This window comes from Phoxinus phoxinus (genome assembly GCF_949152265.1).
Source record: "Phoxinus phoxinus genome assembly, chromosome: 9".
Lineage (NCBI taxonomy): Eukaryota > Metazoa > Chordata > Actinopteri > Cypriniformes > Leuciscidae > Phoxinus > Phoxinus phoxinus.
The window spans coordinates 28,577,558-28,597,948 of NC_136884.1; the positions used below are offsets into that span (position 1 = coordinate 28,577,558).

At 37.3% G+C, this 20,391-nt stretch overlaps 1 protein-coding gene across 3 annotated transcripts; it reads left to right on the plus strand.

Moving 5' to 3' along the window:
• Window positions 1-2,890: 2,890 nt before the first annotated feature.
• Window positions 2,891-14,456, plus strand: LOC307003780 (uncharacterized protein). 3 transcript variants are annotated; one of them, XM_079622583.1, is made up of 4 exons: window positions 2,891-2,917; window positions 3,337-3,367; window positions 7,164-7,317; window positions 12,834-14,456. In XM_079622583.1, exons 3-4 carry the CDS (start codon window positions 7,227-7,229, stop codon window positions 13,736-13,738), a joined length of 996 nt encoding a protein of 331 aa, XP_079478709.1. In that variant the 5' UTR covers window positions 2,891-2,917; window positions 3,337-3,367; window positions 7,164-7,226; the 3' UTR covers window positions 13,739-14,456. The 3 variants fall into 3 exon arrangements, with proteins under 3 accessions (XP_079478709.1, XP_079478710.1, XP_079478711.1); XM_079622584.1 differs by lacking the exon at window positions 2,891-2,917 and adding an exon at window positions 6,426-6,735; XM_079622585.1 differs by lacking the exons at window positions 2,891-2,917; window positions 3,337-3,367 and adding an exon at window positions 6,740-6,874.
• The last annotated feature ends 5,935 nt before the right edge of the window (window positions 14,457-20,391 follow it).

Below are 20,391 nucleotides of genomic sequence, written 5' to 3' on the forward strand. Positions count from 1 at the left end.
TTCACAACTTTTCTCTCTCTCTCTCTCTGCCTTTTTAGAATTACACTTCACTGGGGCCTGCACAAACATGTCATTATATATGCATTTCGATGACATTAGCCTACTATTATTATTTTGTGTAGGACACAGACATATTTAGATGTCGTAATTCCATGATTTGGTGCGTCTGTGTTGGTTCGCATGATGGCCCTGTCATCTAACAACCAATCACCGTGATCATTGCGAGGAAGCTCGTGCATGAGAATTGACGTCATCCATAGCAACGAAGACTCACTCTTAGTTTAGGAGTTGTCATTTTTCCTTACTAAGAGTAGGTCTGAAAGGCGTTGTGAATAACTTTTAAGAGAACACTCCTAGCTAAAATCTTTTAGTGCGATTTAGGAGTACTCCTAGTGTTAAGATAAAATTCTTTGTGAATACGGCCCCAGATATCTCAAAGTCAAAGGTGCATTTTGCATTATTTTTCAAGTTAGCTACTACGAGTTAGAGAATGCGGTTACTTTAGGGGTTAGTAAGAAAGTAAGTTAAACATAACATAATATAAACAGCAAAACAACTGTCTCAACAACCAGCTTCTGGGGTTTCATATAGGAATGGTAGGTCTACTAGAACACTAATAGGGCAGGCAAGTGTCATCATAGTGTTACCTACTGCAAACGTTTGGCTAGCTAGATAGTTGTCTAAGATGTTCAACTTGTTTAGGTAATTATACATTTGTTTGCCAGTTTAACCCATCATTGCCAAATTGAAGCCCCAGAACATAACTGGAACAGAACTGGTTGGATCAGATGAACAACTGAACTGTCTTTCATCCTACTCTGATGGTGTGAGGTTTCTCATGTTTCCTCAAAGATCTATGACAGGTAGCACGGATGCTGACTCTCCCTGTCTGTAGATCTTTACTTGATACTGGGGATAACCAAATACTGTCAATACATGTAACTGAACAACACAAGTCATTTGTATATATTTATATTTGTCAGATAGTAAAATTAACATATAATAAACCACATGTGACCAACCACTAAAATGAACCGTTTAATGAGTATTTTGTAAAGGTTACTTTCTAGCCTAACGTCACCTAGCATCATCGCTAACGTTAGGGCTACAGCTAGCTAAAGACATAGCATAACTTACCTTCATAATTGTCAATGAATGAAGAGACGTACATCTTGAAAGCCTTTTCCCTCTTGCTCTTGGGAGCCGATGATGATGCTTGAATTATTCGGTGTACGTCGTTTATCCTTGGCAGATGTTGAAGGGATCTGGTGTAGAAAGCCATGTTTATCTGGTCCTAGTTTATCAACTAGCGAATATGTTGTCTCACGGTGAGTCATTTTTCCCTGTTGCTCCTAAACAAAATTTGAGGGTTCCCCCACCTGTCAAATCCCACTTTAACCACTGAATGTAGATTCAGTTCATTGTTCATTAAATTACTACATTGTTTAAATTACTACATTTTTTGCTAACTGTTATTTTGTACATTTCTTAAATACAAAACTTAGACAGTTACCTAATAACAGAACACTCTAAATAAAGCAATATAAAACGGTTACTCCATAAAAAATATTCATTGTAATATTTATTTTATTCATAAAATAAACACCAGCAACAAAAATATTAAATTATTAACACATGTATTCCTCCGCCAAGAAATGTAGTTCCAAAGAGGTTGCTAAGCTACACATGCAGCAACAAAGAATCACAAAAGGCAGTTGCGCAGTAACACTAATGTAATGCGGTCACAGGTGTGTGTTTGTTGAGTAATTTACAACGGCTTCGAACGTGGCTCAACCAATCAGAATCAAGGACTGGAACTATCCGATTTATAAATTGTAATATGGACTGTATCGACATGTTTCAGCTCTACAGAAGACGACAGTGCCATCATCCGGTTTATCTGAACATCAACATATTAGCTTTGTATCTCAAAGTTTTTACACAATGATTGAACTTGAAAGGCTTCTCTCCGGTATTACATGATTTCACTTTCTTGTAGTAAAACTCGTTTCACATTAGTGACATTTAAAAGTAGGGATGCACCGATACCACTTTTTCCAGAACGAGTCCGATACCGATACTTTCATTTTTGGTACTCGCCAATACCGATAGCATATAACCGATACCTGCATTTTCACTGCATTTGTAATTTTTAAATATTGGTAGAGAAACCATAAGAATATAAATCATATTAGTTGGCTTAATTTGTTCAAATAAATATTTCCTTCCCATGCTTGACGATAACTGTAGATCAATGCTTGCTTGGACTCCCGTTCAAGCAATAAGCAAACCAGCTAAATGAAAAGGAAAACCTGTCAGTTGTGTCGTCACTAGTACCTTGATAGAGGATCTTAAACTTAAACCACTAGTATTTTATTTCTTTATTCATTATTTACTTAAATGCGTTTTATATTATTTCTTTATATTTTCTTTATTTTTGTGCTATGATGCTTGTCTGTTGTCTAATTAAGACATTTCATATTTTGTACCAGGACATTTATGGTTGTTTATATTGTTAAAAAAAAGTTCTTGGGGGAGAAAAAGCTGTGCAGTCACGGTTTAGACTAACTCAAATTCAATTAGTCATATACCTTTAAGTCCATAGCCATATTACTCAGTATCAAATTAAATGCTTTTAAGTAGCCTAAAATTTACAGTATACCGTTTTGCTTTTTAGACAAATCTCACACTTTTTTTCTTTTTCATTAGAGGTTCTTAATATTTTCAACACATCATTGGACAACATTAAATTAGGTATTTCACCAATAATTAAACATCTCTTTAATTATTTGTTTATTGTATGTTCATTTCTATCCACTTGTGTGATTTTAGACTGCAGCGTCTGAACGGGACTTTTATTTTGACGAGGTGACGTCATAAGTGCGTGCCGCTCTCCTGTATCTGTTTGGATCTCTTATATACACAGGTTTCTTGTATACAAACAATACCGGATGCGCGCGCATCCAAGAGGCAAGACCGCTATATTTTATGCCGAGTTCTGTAAAAGAACATTGTAATTAACGTAGATTTCGCATTGTTTGTAAATTCTTGTTGACTCAATAATAAACTGCAATTTCAGAGTTGAATCTGTTTGCTTGTGTTTCATTTGCATATTAATATAACATTATGTAAAACGTTAGTTAGTTGACTAGTATGGAATTGTCCAACTAAGTTTGCGGATCATAAAAACACGACATACCCTATGCATTTAGGTTAGTTTACAGCACTACAGCTCCGCGTTATCTCTGCTTCTGCTAGATATAGCCGTAAAGACTGTTGCTTTCTGCCTCTTAGATGCGCGCGCATCTATGTGATGACGTTGCACAGAAACCCGTGTATACTATGGATTGGATTCGGCTGAAAAAAGGTTTGTGTTCTTATACATTTAAAGTGTTTAAATTAATCCAACCCGTTCACGCAATCTTAGATTTTAATTTATTTTTAATATAAAATGTAGTAATAGTTGCTCAATGTAACAAAGTAATACTTTATTTACCATTAATGAACGTTATTATTTATGAGTAAAGCTAATGTACCAGGGTCGGCGCCAGGACATACTTTTCCCTCGATGTGTCACTGGGGGGGCCTACCTCTCCCACCCTCAATAATAATACACCCACTTTTAATAAAAAAACACATCATCATGCCATCATATACCCGACGCGACGATACAGAGCAACGCTGCAGACAGCATTCTCATAAATAATAAGGACCAGCACTGGCTATAATCAAATCAATCAATCATATTAGTAACAAAGACAAAAAAGCAAAAACACAATCCTACCTTTAGAAAAGCTTCGCAAAAGTCGACGAGTGGAAGTGTTAAACTTTCTCAGAACGAGGTATTTCCATTCGTTTGCATATTTTCTTTGTAAGGTCCCACACAGGCGAAACTCGAAAAATTTGAATATAGTGCAAAAGTTCATTTATTTCTGTAATTCAACTTAAAAGGTGAAACTAATATATTAGTAGAGATATATTATTAAATATATTATTATATACTAATATGTTATATAGACTCATTACATGCAAAGTGAGATATTTCAAGCCTTTATTTGTTATAATATTGATGATTATTATGGCTTACAGCTTATGAAAACCCCAAATTCAAAATTAGAATATTAAAAAAAAAAAAAAAAAAAAAGGTTTTCATAAGCTGTAAACCATAATCATCAAAATTATAAAGGCTTGAAATATCTCACTTTGCATGTAATGAGTCTATATAATATTAGTTTCACCTTTTAAGTTGAATTACTAAAATACATTTTTCGAGTTTCACCTGTAGGCCTACTCCGTTTGTAGGGCGTATTTTTTTTCCGTACCAATGTTAACGCCGCCTTCACACTGGCCGTTGAAATCCGATACGGCTTCGAAGCGACCGGAAGTCATTCATTTCCTATGGAGATTCGCAGACCGCATGCGAATGGGTCCGAACGAGTGCAGTGGAAAAAAAATCGTGTCAGTTGGTCATCCGGATCCATTTAACTCTTGCGAAAGGCTACGGACGATTCCTATCCGCCAATTCCAGCGGAAGTTAGCGTTGCTATGGTACTGATAAACAAACCTGAATTCTTAACTTGTAATAAAATAATGATTTTATAATGATAAGTTGTCATGTCATTTTTTAGGGCACTTAATACAATTAAAAATGTATAATTAAATATTGTGGCCGTTTTCCCTCACCCGTCTCATTCACATACAGCCAGAAAATTCCATGATGGCAAATCGTCGGCTGGTCAATGCTCTTGCTGTTGCTCTCCTGTACTGGAGACGCAAGCAGAAAAAGAAGAGATCCGTGTGGGTGAAATACTACCCGGCGGAGAGGAATCAACCCGTCCGACGCTTTTCAACGGTGTATACGATGTCCGCTGGGGGCGTATTGCGAATTACGGAGCTGATTTCAACTGCCAGTGTGAAGGCGGCGTAACTTCAAGCCGTGCCTTTCCACTGCACACGACAAACTACAGCCGTCGGACCGGAAGTCATTTATTTCTCATGGAGAGTCGTACGGGAGCTGCGGGGAGTTCCGATCATGCGGAAAATTCGGATCCGATTTGAGCTTTGGATCCGTTAAAATATCTGAACTTCTGCGGCTAGACCGTATGCGACCGGTCGACCGGATGTGATGTATTCTAATCAAAACTATGAGCTAGAATTATTATTTTCTTTTCTTTTTACCAATATGTTAACTCTTTAATGATATTCTGTAAACGCTATTTCTGTGAAATGTCGGTTATTAATAATTGTGGCAGAAAAATATATATTTTATTAATAAATCAATATATATTTATATTGATTAGCTCTATAAAATCTACTATGTTTTTATTTTAGATGTATTGAGGGTCATTTGTTTTGTGAATATATTCATGCTTGCATTACATTCATTAAAATCATTAATTTTATTATTGTGAATAGCCGAGTTGCTTCACGACCAATTTCAAAGTTCCGTGCGACTGACACAAGGGGGGCGAAATGCGACAATCGTATGCGAATGTAATCTCACCATAAATGCATTTATTTAAATACTACTATTTTTCACAGTCATCGTTTTACTTTAAGACCGGGGTAAAGCAAGAAAAACTACAATTTACTTTAACAAGGCGACATAATGAACGACACTCGTCTCATTCGTGGAGGTGGAATGGAAAAATAAGTTCTTTGTGACATGCAATATTTATTGTATAAAGATTTAAATTATACAAAAGAAAAGGTATGAGTCTGCTGTCAATTTTAAGTTTTCATTTAAAATGTATGCGATTTTAATATAGCCTAAGTATAGGCCTACATGGTTAAATATTTTATCACTTGCTTGAGCAACTTAATCTATATAATCTATATAGAAAAGTAATGCATTGAATAATATGTTGTTTAAATTGTGTTTAAACGTGAATACGTCTATTAATGAGTGTATGCTGACAAAAAAAAAAAAAAAAAATGCTGATAACTTCTGGATTTGAAATATAAATAGTGAGTAAATGTGTTTGTGGTATCAGTTGCACTCTGCAAACTCAGCATATGTGAAAGCACTACAACGCGTGCTCCTGTACTTGCATACGCCCTGCAAAACTATTTTGTAAATTAATTTAGTTTTACCATGATTAAATCAGCTTTGCTATATATATATATATATATATATATATATATATATATATATATATATATATATACACAGGTGCTGGTCATAAAATTAGAATATCATCAAAAAGTTGATTTATTTCAAGAATTTAACTTAACAGGTGAAACGAATATATTATATAGACTCATTACATGCAAAGTGAGATATTTCAAGCCTTTGTTATAATTTTGTTGATTATGGCTTACAGCTTATGAAACCCACAAAATCAAAATCCCAGAAAATTAGAATATTACATGAAATCACACAGTAATACCATGGTCATTGAACCAGGTTTTGGTTCTTTTGGCAGTGTGGGCAGGTGCAAATCCTGCTGGAAAATGAAGGAAGCATGAAGTGCTCTGGACATGTCCTGGTAGACGGCTGTGTGGACTCTGGATTTAATAAAGCACAGTGGACCAAAGTCCTCTTTTCTGATGAGAGCAAATTTTGCATCTCAATTGCAACTCCAGCAGATGACATGGCTCCCCAAACCAACACAGACTGTGGAAACTTCACACTGGACTTCAAGCATCTTGGATTGTGTGCCTCCCCAAAAATTTGCTCTCACTTTGCATGTAGCTCTCTATATCAGTTTATGGTAAACCCGAATCCTCTCAATGGCAAGTAGTGATGGAGAAACTGAGCCTTTTGAACCAAATACTTAAAAATGGTGAATTTATTCAAAGCGCTCGAACTACCACGCGCTGACGTTCACGTGCTGGTCAAAACAGTGTAAATGCAACGAGAAACAAAGCATGAGTAATGACAACTATGATTATTAGTATAATATATTAAACGTATTTATTAAAATATCAAATGTAAACAATAAATATTAAGTGTCTGTGTAGTATGTATTCTTTTATTACATTTTAATGCAAGTAGGCTTTTTTAGTCTAATCAGGTGATTTAAGTCCATTAACTCTCTCTCTCTCTGACTGACTCTCTTACCAGTGCGCTGAACTACTGAACTAGAGCTGATTGAGATTTAAACCCAGAGATTTAGTGTGGATTTATTTTTCTTTCTGTTATTTATTCTCATCTCAAACAGGACAAACACACAGAACAACTCCTGGTGAAGCGACTGAGATCCACGTGACTCGCCATTATAAAGATGGCTTTTATTAAAGAGGAGAGTGAAGACATAAAGATTGAAGAAGTAGGCCTATTCAGTGTGAAACAAGAAGAAAATGAGGAACAAACAGGTTGGTTTTCTTTTGAACATTTTTGAATAAAGTAAATGTTAGTGATAAACTTTTCAATTGTTGTCTATAAGGGATTTTTCTTCTCATCTTTATCAAACCAGTGTTGAAACCCTTGTTATTCATTGAATCAAGCAATAATTTGTCAAGAACACTGCACGACAAACAACGCACGACAAAGCTGAAAAAACTAGTCAGAATTCGGCTAAAAATCGGACGCAAATCGAACCATGAATGCCCGTCTTAACAAAACATCTGTTAATTTCGATTATCATTTCACGTTGCATTGCAGCTCTTCATGATCATGAAAGTTTATTATCCATGTGTTTTAAAGCCATTTCAGTCTAAATTTTTGATTTATGGTTTTCTGAGCGCACACAATCCAAAGCACACGCACAGACGGCGTGTCCCGTGATTATTAAACCAAGTTCTCTTCAATACGCTGAAACTGTCAAAAACACACAATCTTCACTTAAACACAGTTAGTTATGTCTGTGAACATAAATGTGTATCAGATCTGTGTATTACAGTGAAAGATGTGTAATAGTCAGGACCTACTGCTATATACAGTTGGTACTCAACCAGAATAATACTTTTCCCGTCGCCTTTCCCGCGTAACTGAACCATGAACGTAACTAAAACTGGTTCTGATTTTATTGTTTGTCGTTTAAACGTGCTGTTGCATATCTTTATTTTATATATCGCGAATGACTTTGAAATGCGACTGGATTATTTTTACCCTGGTTTCTGGTTGCCTACCTACTGTATGCTGTTAATATGAATAAAAAAAATAAAAAAACAGAAAATCACTCACTGCTTTTGATTGAATAACTGTAAAAGTAATGTGGCGATACACGTGGAGCGGGCACACTCTCAAATACAAAGCTATAATAAATCTCGACTACGCCACCCCAGCATTAAACCAGCTGGGGAAATACCCAATATAGTTAAAAAATATAGTTCTTTATTTACTGATCATAAATAATTTAACAGGCTACTAGAGTCAGTAAAAACAGTTGTAATGGGTGGCGCAAGGCCACTGATTGGTATATGAGCAACTAGGTCCAATAAGGAAACCAACAGGCAGGCTCTCCTCATGGCTGAGCAGTAGGCTTCAAATCAGCCCGCACTGAGTACAAAACTGCCAAAGCACTCACACACACTAGTGAAATCCACTGGAAGAAAACCTCTACCGCACTCTTAAAAGGAGAACCTCCGTTCACCATGCACAGGATGGCTAGCCTGCCCGCTTTTGTGTCACCCCAACTCCTGAAGAAAAGAGAAGGAAATCAATTGATAACAGAATAATAAATGTAGTCTATAAGAAAACAGTGTTAATGGTTAGTGTTGCCAACGCAATAGTTCCCCACATCGATGGCCAGGAAACGATAATCAGCATCTACTAATGCGAGGAGGACAATGGAAAAAGTGCCTTTATAATTAAAAAAAAGGGAACCTGAGTTTGCAGGGGCCTCAATCTTGACATGCTTCCCATCGAGAGCGCCAATACAATTAGGGAAGTTCCACCTCTCATTGAACCTCATCGCCGTGTGTTTCCAGATGTCCTCTGTTGGAGTTGGCATGTAAGTGTCCTTGAGCTGCAGCCAGATTTGGTCACAGGTCTCCCTCACAGTCTTCCCTACAGTGCTGATGCCCAACCTAAAACTGCTGGCGATGGTGGTGAATGAGTCCCCAGTGCTCAGATACCTAAAATTATACATAGGCTATATTATTATAGAACACAAAATAATGTTGTTTCAATAGTGTGTGTGTGTGTGTAGGGCCGGGGGGAGCTCGTTCCGCACATCATTGCACATGCGCAGTCCTTTCAGTTTCGGTTTTCAATTCGATCAAGTGTTTACATGTTCTCTCGATGGGATTAGAAAGGGAATAAACCTCCCCTTTCAATCAGATCTAAATTTCGGATCGATTAAGGTGTGATTGAGCAGCCAATTCGATAACTAATGTATTATTTGGGTACAATATATAACCTGTAGCCTATAACGTTACAGCTGTTCTGTCTGCCCAGCGCTTCCGCCGGCCGTGCGCGCGTGTGAGTGTGTGTGTGTGTGTGTGTGTGTGTGTCCATACCTTAGACATACTGCCAGTCTCTGTTCAGGATCGATTGGTTCACGGAAATTTGTGGTCTTCTTTTTAATATGTGGCTCCAGAATCGCTAGCAAAGCATCAAACTGGTCCACTGACATTCTGAAGTAAATTTTGAATCGCTCTGGATAATTTCGCAACTCCTTGATAAGGAGGTGAAACTCTCCTTCCTCTCGGCGCAATTTCAGGATTGGATGGACCCAATATTTTCTCTTTATTTTTCTCTTTTTAATAAGAGAGAGTGCAACAAAATCATCCTCACTGCTTGACGAATCCATTCTGTATTGTTTTGCGGTTTTTTTCCGCAAAGGTTTAATAATACGCATCGGACTCAGTGTGCAAGGTTTCTGTGCGTGACGATTTTTAAGGCTGACGAACACGAAAAAACGCATACGAAAATTTCGGACTCAGTGTGCAATGGCCTTTAACGGCCTAAAATACACAAGAAACAAGATTAAAAGAAAATACTTTTACTGTAAAGTGGACATAAAGACATGAGTGGGTTTACATACCGATCAGCAGGACTTCCGTTCAAATATCCGTCAAGCCATTCCCTCATACCATTTACTACACAGAGAAAATCATGTGTCATACATACGCAAAAATAAACACAGTCCCACGCCCGCATATACACAATATAAAGGACCTACCGAGCAGAAGAGCAGCAGTCACTCACAGCACGCCGTGTTACATGTACAATCGAATCCCTTTTCTAAACTGGAACTACAGCAGCAGTGTAGAGGGCAGAAACCCTCGAGCCGTACCTCCAAACAGACACCAGCTCACACACCGAGCAATCGAGCACCGGCGGAAACCATGATATCCAAATGACGCAAGGATGTCCTACCACTCTGGGGGTGCCCTTTATATAGTCTAAATAAGGCCCGGTAAATAATCATAATAGATCCTCTTTAAAGTGTATCTAGGATGAGTGTTTCTTCTCCTGAACTCCATGTAGCAGCAACACATGTGGGATATTCTTCACATTAAAAGACACAGCGTAAATGTGAGGAACAGCGCCTGCAGCTTTCTCTATTTTCTTTTCTGAAAGCTTGAATTCAGCTTCATTTTTGTAAGATAATTTAAAGATTAGACACTAACCCTAAAAGTCTTAAGCTAGTCCCAGACTAATATACATGTTTGAGCTGTTTTAACTGAAAGCAACTTGCACTGACTTATTGTAAAATAGGTCAGTCCCATTGTTTTGCCTCAAGATGCACACCAGTCTATTTTTTCTTCTAAGGCACGTTTATAAAAGCTACTTAAATTTCCTAATTGAACTAAGCTTTTGTATTAGTGTTAGTATGTTACTAGTATTGTATTAAATGGAAACTTATTTTAGTACGCAAGGGAAAAGAAGGAAGGCTAAACCGAAAGTCACTGGCACAGGATTTCAACACAACTTCTGCTCACATGTTTTGAAAGCTGCTATTGGATCATTGAGGTTAAACGTCCTATTATGCAACTATGCATTACTTTATGGAGAGCTTGCAACCTACTAGCTGCGATCTGTCTTAAAGGGGTCATGACATGTTTTTTTTTATTTTATTATTATGTTCCCTTAGGTGCAATTATAGTATTACTATAGTTTTTTTTACAAAAAACTTTTAAAATGTAGTGATTTATGACCTTTTCCCGCCCTGTTTCTCATCCTCTGATTCAAACAGTCTGTTTTGGGGGTGTTTCCCCTTTAAGAGTTCAGTGTTAACGCCCACTGTTATGATTGGCTAACGTCAGTGCCTATGCATCAATTATTAACGCCCCCAGCCAGAACATTTGCGGATTCAGCGTATTTAAAAAGTAGTTTAAAGTTTTAAATACATTACTTAGTTTGCGTCGTCGTTGTTGAGCCCAGAATAGTCGGCACGGACTTATCTTTGAGCAACAGTTTTCTGGCAAAGCCAGCATCATTTTGGGATTTGTTCTCAAAACAGTCATCCTTCAAATGTATAGAACAAACGCTTAAACTAACACTGCCGTGACTGGGACGTCCGCAAAAAATAAATGGATATCTCTTTTTATGTAGTTTTTTAGCCCGCTGTCTTCCCGGAAGTCACCCCAGAACTCTCCACCATCAGTCCTGCCACGGCCAAGAGGGCTGTCTTCCTGTTTTACACATTGGCTGTGCTGCATGCTTGGAGGAAACGCGGGTGTCGTCCGTTCCTGTTCTTGAGCCGTTCCTGTTCCTGAGTCGGTGTCTTCCGTTCCTGTTCCTGAGCCGGTGTCGTCCGTTCCTGTTCCTGAGCCGCCCGAGGGGTCGTCTGCTTCGCCCTGGCTGCCCGAGGGGTCGTCTGCTTCGCCCTGGCTGCCCGAGGGGTCGTCTGCTTCGCCCTGGCTGCCCGAGGGGTCGTCTGCTTCGCCCTGGCTGCCGGCTAAGCCATCACCCCCTGTCCCTGTTCCCCTCCATGGACCTGGCCCATAATTTTAAGCACTTCCAGAGGTCTGTTTATTCCCTGTTCTGGTTTTGTTTCTTGTTTATTGGACTGCTTTTATGGTTTTGACCCTTGCCTGGACTGGATACGATTGTGGATTACCCAATAAATATTACTGCACTTGGATCTGTCTTTCTTGTGTGTGTGTGTCGTGACAAAAATAATTTTAAGAGAAGGCTTATATTGACCTTTTAAGATTTTATTTACATCTACCTTGTAAATATATTTTTTGTTATTTTATTAAAAAGGTTACAATATTTCAAGTGTAATCTTTCTTTGTAAAAATGTATGTATTAATTTTATCATACGTATTTTAAAGTTAAGGATTCATTAGTTTGAATATAGCCTACATTGGAACAAACACTATAATAACATCTTAGTTGATGACTTTATTTGTGGGCGTTCACAGGTTTGCATGTATTGTCTCAGATCATTTGCGTTTGAATAGTGTGCGCTCGTCGTGGGCGTGGTCACATTAGCAGATAATGAGTTGTAATGAGAACGACTGACATCACTCTCTTTTCATACAGATTACATAAACAGAGAATATTTGTTTTAGTTTTGAATTAGATAATTTAAAAGTACACACTTAAATGATTATAAAGATATATACCTCATGCCTGGGTGAATAGTATTCGCTGAGTTTTGTTTAAGTTTAGAGACGTGCACCAGAAAAAAAGTTCACGGAGATGGAGTGGCAGAAAGCACACCCTGTTTATTTTCTTTATTTTACAAAAGCACAATGTTTAATTTTTTTACGCTTGTAAGTGGACACATAAAAAATTTGACATTTAACAGTTTATTTTTTCATATTTCTTAAGTCTGTTATTTTAAGTCTATTTTTCTGCTATGTTAAAAGAATCTAGCAAAACGCACCGTGCGTTGGCCGACCCCAGAGGGTTAATGCAGTATGTTGATGTCTGTTCTTTTGTGCTATTAAACTGGTGTTGATTTGCATGTTGTTGTTGTTTTTTGCTTTAGACCTGATGACACTGAAAGAAGAAAGTCAAGAATTGAATGAAAATGAAGAGAAAGATCGGTGTGATGAACATCATGTCATGACTGGAAAAAAATCCACAAAGACAGAAAAAACTTCATCACAAAAAAGAAAAGGTCAGAAAAACGTACCTAAGAATGATTGCATCTGCCATCAGTGTGGAAAGAGTTTAACTAGAAAAGCAAACCTTAAAAAACATATGAGAGTTCACACTGGAGAGAAGCCTTTCATCTGCCAACAATGTGGACAGAGTTTCACTCAAAAAGGAAACCTTAAAAAACACATGAGAGTTCACACTGGAGTAAAGGCTTACACCTGCCAACAGTGTGGACAGAGTTTTACATGCAAAGAAAACCTTAAAGGCCACATGACCATTCACACTGGAGAGAAGCCTTACACCTGCAAACAGTGTGGACTGAGTTTCACTCAAAAAGGAAACCTTAAAAAACACATGGGAATTCACACTGGAGAGAAAGCTTTCATATGCTCTCCATGTGGAAAGAGTTTTATACATAAAAAAGGCCTTAATTTACACATGCAAACTCACAGCGGAGAAAAGCCTCACACCTGCAAACTGTGTGGGAAGAGCTACTCACAAAAAGAATATCTTAAGAATCACATGAGAATTCACACTGGAGAGAAGCCTTTCATATGCTCTCGGTGTGGAAAGAGTTTTATAACCAAATCAATCCTTGAGGTTCACATAAGAACTCATACTGGAGAGAAGCCTTTCACCTGTCCTCACTGTGGAAAAAGTTTAATTTGTAAAGGAAACCTTAAGATTCACATGAGGCTTCACACTGGAGAGATGCCTTTCACGTGTCTTCAGTGTGAGAAGAGTTTCAGATATCAAAAAGACCTGAACCGTCATTTGCAAACTCATTCCTGAAATCAACTGTTCTGTATGTGGTAAAATGTTTATTAAATACAGCAGTTTCAGAAATCACTTGCATATTCACTCTGGATGATGACATTTAATTTAGTAAAAAGTGTAATAAAAGTGTGCGCCTTTAACATAGTAACATTAGTAATCTATAAACCTAGGCCAAGTTACAGGAGAATACATCAATATGTTTCTAAATATGCAAACTGTTCATTCATCGCATCTTCAAAATAAAAGTTTAAACCCTCATGAGTTTGTGTGTTTTGATGTCAACATGTTATTTTTCAAGAAATTACAGTGGCTGTAATATTTCTATTGTAAAGAAGTGGCCAAATATTAAAGGGATAATCTTCCATTGGTCTGCCATTAACGAAGTGGAAAGAGCAGAATGTACATAAATGTTGGCGGTTTCTCACAAATGTGTTGCTCAAATACACAAAAGAGAAATACATAAACTACTGCTGCATTAATAACGTAATTTAACATACACCATTTCACCTTTACTGCATCGTGTCACACATTAAGCATGTGCGTGCAAAGAACTCAAAATGGCAAATAATGCGGTTGAACGGTTAATGGGGTTGAACGGTTAATGCAGCAGATACACTGACATAAAAATAAAACATAAAAATAACAAGCAACCCGCATTGCCAGCATGTTTATACATTGCAATAATGCTTTTAACTAAAGCCGACGAGCTTCATGCAGCTTTCAAATCATAGGGTGCCCCCACATCCACATTCAGACTTTTTCGACTTTTTCCAATTTCAAACATCTTTTTTTAAATATCATCTGTAGTCTGCCACTTTGCCACTGTTTATGTGTGTTTTGCGTTGTTTCTGATTTTGAGGAGGTAAAAAAATTTTAAGGAAAAATACTCAACTTTGACAAAGTCATTTTTATTGTTATAATTGTGATTGCATAGTATGTAGATATGAATCCAACTAAAAACTAGTGAAAATATGTATTTTAGTCAAATAGCAAATGGTGTAGCTCTGCAGCCATCTACTAAAGTGATAATTTCTTTACTTTTAAAACGGCATTTTCCAAAAGATGGGCAAAAATCTTACACTAAACCATGTCAAATTATCTATATCCATGAACGTTAGAAATGTGGGTCTTTTATAAAGTGAATTTTATTTTTTATTTTTTTTACTGTTTTTGTATAAAAAATATTTATTTATTTATTTATATAGCCTAAATTAAAAATATATATATAATAAAATCCCAAACCTATAAATCCACACAAAAAAAAACTATTAACTATTGTGTTGAAACAACACAAGTGTGACTTTCCCCCCCACACTAACATAACAAAACAGATATTATTCAAATTTATTTACCTTTTTTTGTAGACCTAGAAAGTGTTGTCAACCGTGCAAAGTCTCACGCCATTTGGACAAAGATAATTTTTTATTTATTTCAGCAAACGTCATTTGAGGTCAAAGACCCGAACAGCGCGCTACAAGGGGTTAAAAAACGTGCAGGTTTACAGCGCATGTTCACTAGACTCAGTCGCTATAGAAACAAAGACGCTAAAATGCAATCACGCAATGAGCTTCTCTACTACGAAATTGATTTCTTTATATTTGCTATTAGTATTATCCATACTGCAAAATCCTTATGTTTTTATTCAACTATATGTGGGCCTAATGTAAAATACGGGACAAATCGCGTCCCTTATTGATTTGATATATTTTCATCTTTACTTCATTGGCAATCAACTATTCCCCCAAGTTATGACATCACTCAATATGCCATTCTTTTCACCAAACAGTATTCTCATTCCACAGAAGAAGAAAAAATACAAATTTAACTAAAATGATTGGTTCTGTGATGATTTAACTACTAGTTGGCGATCAACAGGCTCAGAACTTCAATCGAATTTTAGACTACTCTCAAAATTCTGAAAAACATGCTGGATATTTAGCATCATGGCACACTTACACACACACACACACACACACACACACACGATCTTAGTAATTTGAATGAGTTTTGAACAACCAACCAACAGTTACCAACAGACATCGAAGCTGCTCATCATTGTCTGTGGTAAGTGACAGTGACTTTAGTGAATACTGGTAGGTCTGCCCCAGCGTTTGGGGAAAAGAATGGTAATATGGTTATTGTAATGGTAATTAACTGAAAGGACCATGCCAGTCTTCAAACAAGTATATTTCTAATGATTCCTCATCCCAAACGTATCCCTGTAGCAGCAGCATTCATTCTCTACTAGTTGCTTAGCAAGCTTTAGCCGTTTTAGCTCATTTCGGTGGTTTCTTTAAATGGCCATAACTCCTCACAGGAATGGTTAGAGACTTACCTTTTTTTTAAATGCTCAGAATCGTTTGCTCTACGAGAGGTATGTGTCCATTTTGCTTCAACCGGAAGTTGAGGAATTGAGAATAAATGCTGCTACAGGGATACATTTGGATCGAGGAATCATTAGAAATACACTTATATGAAGGCTGGTGTGGTCCTTGAAGTGTTTTTCATGTCAGACAGATAGTAGGCTAGTAAGGATAACTAAAGGCTGCACTAAACATTAGCTGCCGTTAGCAATTAGCTACATGGCCAGTTGTTACGTTCAGGTTTAGAAAAATTGTAGCTAGTTAGCTTGTGGCATGACGATATGTGGCTATATTGGATATCAGACTACACAATACTGAACAATACAAATGTTCTGTAAGATGTAAACATACTATATATTATGCATAGTTTGTTTTTGTATATAGTACTGTACAGTATATATAGAGTGAGTGATTTGTCAAAAGCTAGTTAGCTAGTAGTGTCAAACATCTAGATTTCTTTAACCTGAATGCACAATATTTCCCATTTGCAGATTTCGTTCTGATCTTACTGGGTTTGCTGTGGAGGAAAAGAGAAGAGAAGGAGGAGTGGAGTGGAGATTGGAGGATTGAACAGAAGAGAAGAGTGGAATGAGGAGAGAAGAGTGAAGTGGACGGGGTGGACTGAACAAGAGAGAAGAATAGTGGAGGAAAAAAGAGGAGTGAACTGACCAGGAAAGAAGAGTGGATCGGAGAGGTATGGAGAGGAGAGTTGATTGGAGAGGATAGGAGTGGAGAGAAGCGGAATGGATCGGAGAGGAGACTAGAGATTGAAGAGTACAGGAGTGGATTAAACCAGGGAGAAGAGTGGAGAGGAGTGGATGAAATAGGAGAGGAGAAATGAGAGGGGAGAAGAGTGAACTTAACAGGATAGGATAAGAGTGACAAGGAGAGAATAGGAGAGGAGTGATGTGAATTGGAGAAGAATGAAGGATGGATGGTACCAAAGAAAAAGCTCAAACTTGAGAAAAGTCAGAAGAACAGGTGAAATCTTGCCCAAGTAACTTTGTGTGAAGTAATTATGTTTAATCGCAGGAGAGCAGGAGAACTTTCTAAAATGTGGTTGAATTAATATCTTCTTCGAAACACATTTACATTCCGATGTCGCTGATGCTTTATCTGAAGTGGAGCAGAAGCTCCGTCAGCGTGTCCAACACATCGAAATTAGAGGTAAGCGAGACAGAAAGGTGCCAATACTCCTGACCCCAATTATGATAGACTTCATGGAAATACTTGTAAAGAATCGTCAAACATGTGGTGTACAAAATGAAAGTACTTTTTTTTTCTCGCAAAGCCCATGACTGAGACATCATTCTACAAAGGCACAGATTGCATCAGGAAGGTTGCCCACCAGTGTGGAGCCAAACATCCACAAAGCTGCGGAAATATCGCAACGCTATCTAAAGTGCTGAATCTGACACGATATAAAAGTCCATATAAAGTTTTACCAGTTGCCTGAAGGGACGTTACAACTAGCAAAGATCAGCAAGGTGCTGATGACCCTTGTAAAGGGAAGAGTATCAGAATTCAAAGGAGAAAATCCTTGATTAAAATTAACCTTGAGCCTTGTGATAAGAACACATGACATAAAAATGTTTGTCATATGCTCTTATACATATTATATATTGCCACTATTTAGTTAAATTACAAGAAACGCTTTTGTGCAACTTTGTGTTGTGTCACAGACTTTAATGTGTGTGCGTGTGTGTGTGTGTGTGTGTGTGTGTGTGTGTGTGTCAAAAACGATTAATACGGAATACATAAAACAACAGCATTAAAACAAATAAATAAAAGATATTTGGAAATTTCCCTTTAATATGAACGCTCAGTTTGTGGTTCACAGTGTTATTTGATTGTTTCGTTGTTGTTGTTTTCAAAGACAAACTCACTTATATTAAACAAATAAATATTTTTTTACTAGCAAATATTAGGCTATCTTGTGCTTTTTCCTCCGCTATCGTCCTGTCAATCATCTCGCTGTCTCACTCTCGCGGCTATGATTACAGTTACATTTTAATTTACCATAATCGGTACCCACGGTACCCACCACCATCAGCAGTTTTGCATTACAGTATTTGCACTGACCACCCTTTGTCCAAAACTGGACAAAAAAAAAAAAAGTTATAACTGCTGTGTTACACTTGACTGAACATCGGTCTGTGCTTCACCTGCTCTGCACTGTCTAGCGCAGCAGCACACAAATGTAACTCTGCACAGCAAAATAAAACCGGCTGGGTGCAGATTAATATTTCTGATACAAATATTTCTGTGAAATGCGTTAAGTTGCACAGCCCTGTACAGTTTAAAGTCGGCATGAAATCAAAATTTTCCCTATTTACTTTGTTAGCGGATATTACTAGTCTACTTGTGGTGAACAATTAATCCGTGCAAGTTAATACACGGAAAAAAATTGTTTGCCGAAGTTATCTTTAATCAAAGTCTAAAAAATTGCTTTCGGTCTGGAATGGTTATTTTTCTGATGACATAGGGTTGACGGCTTGGGTTGGTTAATCGCTTAACCACTCCCCTCAAACCGTTACTCTGCTATGGGCGAGAGATGGAGAGGAGGAGCGCTGAAGTAAAACCCTGCCCTCTGTTCAATATTCGTTTCACTCGGAAATGCGTCACAACACTTGAGAAAAGTCGTTTGCAACTTCCGGTTCACACAGACTTTAAGAAGCGGTATGCAGAGCCATAGGACTCTTATTTTGTTGAACTGAGCTGGGGAATTACTGATGACGTCACAGGCTCAGATTTGCTTGACCAATCGGGTGAAAGGGGCGTCTCATGACCGCCCACATGTGCAAAACGAATTTTGAAGTCCGTGAACCAAATAATCAAACTGAAATCTTGTTTTTTATTTTATTTTTTAAACGAAAAACAAATAAAGGCTTGTTTTCTCGTTTTTGCTTATTTCATTTCAAATTGGAAAACAAACTAACAACATGTACATGGACCCAAAATCAATATTGACAATTTCTAAGGACGGTAACAATAACAGCCCCGACTCACTTTCTGCTTTGAACCTTTTGTAAATAAGCAGGTTCTTGGATCTATGACACCACAGTCTTGAAATGTTTTTGCCCAGTTCAAATGCAAGAAACCATCCAAGAACAAATAAGCTGGTGGGCCTTGTGTGGACCTCATATCCATATGGTCTCACTTAAAGCTGCAGTCCGTCGTTTTTCCTCTTTGTCGCCATCTCTGTTAGGAATCTGCAATTGCAGTTATTCGCGGAATTATTAACTGTGCGTGGGTAGTAAATCGGCATGAAACAGCGCGGATGAACACAATGTATTGAGGAGAACCTGTCGCGTCGCTGTGGATACTGTACTGTCATCAGCAATGTTAGAGTATACCTTTTGAAAGTGTCAACATTAGAATTTTCATCGGAAAATGTCATCTGAACAAGTAAGTAACATTCACTTTTGTTCTGACCAAATTCGGGGGGTGGGGGGAAGCATTGCAGTAGCTATATCATGCTGATTAAATCTAACGATTGCTTATATCACGTCAAAACGTGAAAAATATATTTTTTCTGTAGCCACTCTGAAGTCCGAAGTCTTTGGGTTTTACAACTGGTGAATCTCCAATTGTCACTGGTGATTGTCGCTTTAAACTTTCGGGATCCGCCATACCAAGTGCTAAGCTAAATCTCCACCTCCATCATCCACACACGCTAGCCGGGGACTCCTTCTCTATGTGTACAGAAGTGACGTAATGACGCAAAGACATGCTCGAAATTCCCGCGGAAATCCACCAGTACCACTGGAATTAAAATCATTATTACAAGATTACCGTTTTGAATCGAGGTAAGGCAAGCAGATCGTTTTGAACACTGGCTGGTTACGTTTTTTTTCAAAAATGTCTTTTTTGATATTTTTAAACCCAAAAAAGTGCCGGACTGCAGCTTTAAGACAAGCCTCACTTCTTTCAAACCTATTTTATTTATTTTATCTCCTTTCAGAGGGTAAAAATAATATCTGTTCTGTTGATTACAAGGTCTTGTAATAGTTTTTTTTTTATGAATGGCAATCTTTTTGTGAGCCGTTTAATAGTTCCAAATTGGTTCCATTCATTAATGTGTTGTTTTTAGATAATAAATATAATATACATTTCTTTTTAAATTTACATTCTGTCATTTTATTTGTACTTTAAAAAAAACATATCTGAACTTGAGCAGAAAATTTATTTCTTTTATAACAGCATATAGCCTATACACTATATTATCAGAGCATATGTTCATACATCATTTTTTTTAAGAAAGCAAAAACCGCACAAGAAAAAAATAAAATAATAAACATATAT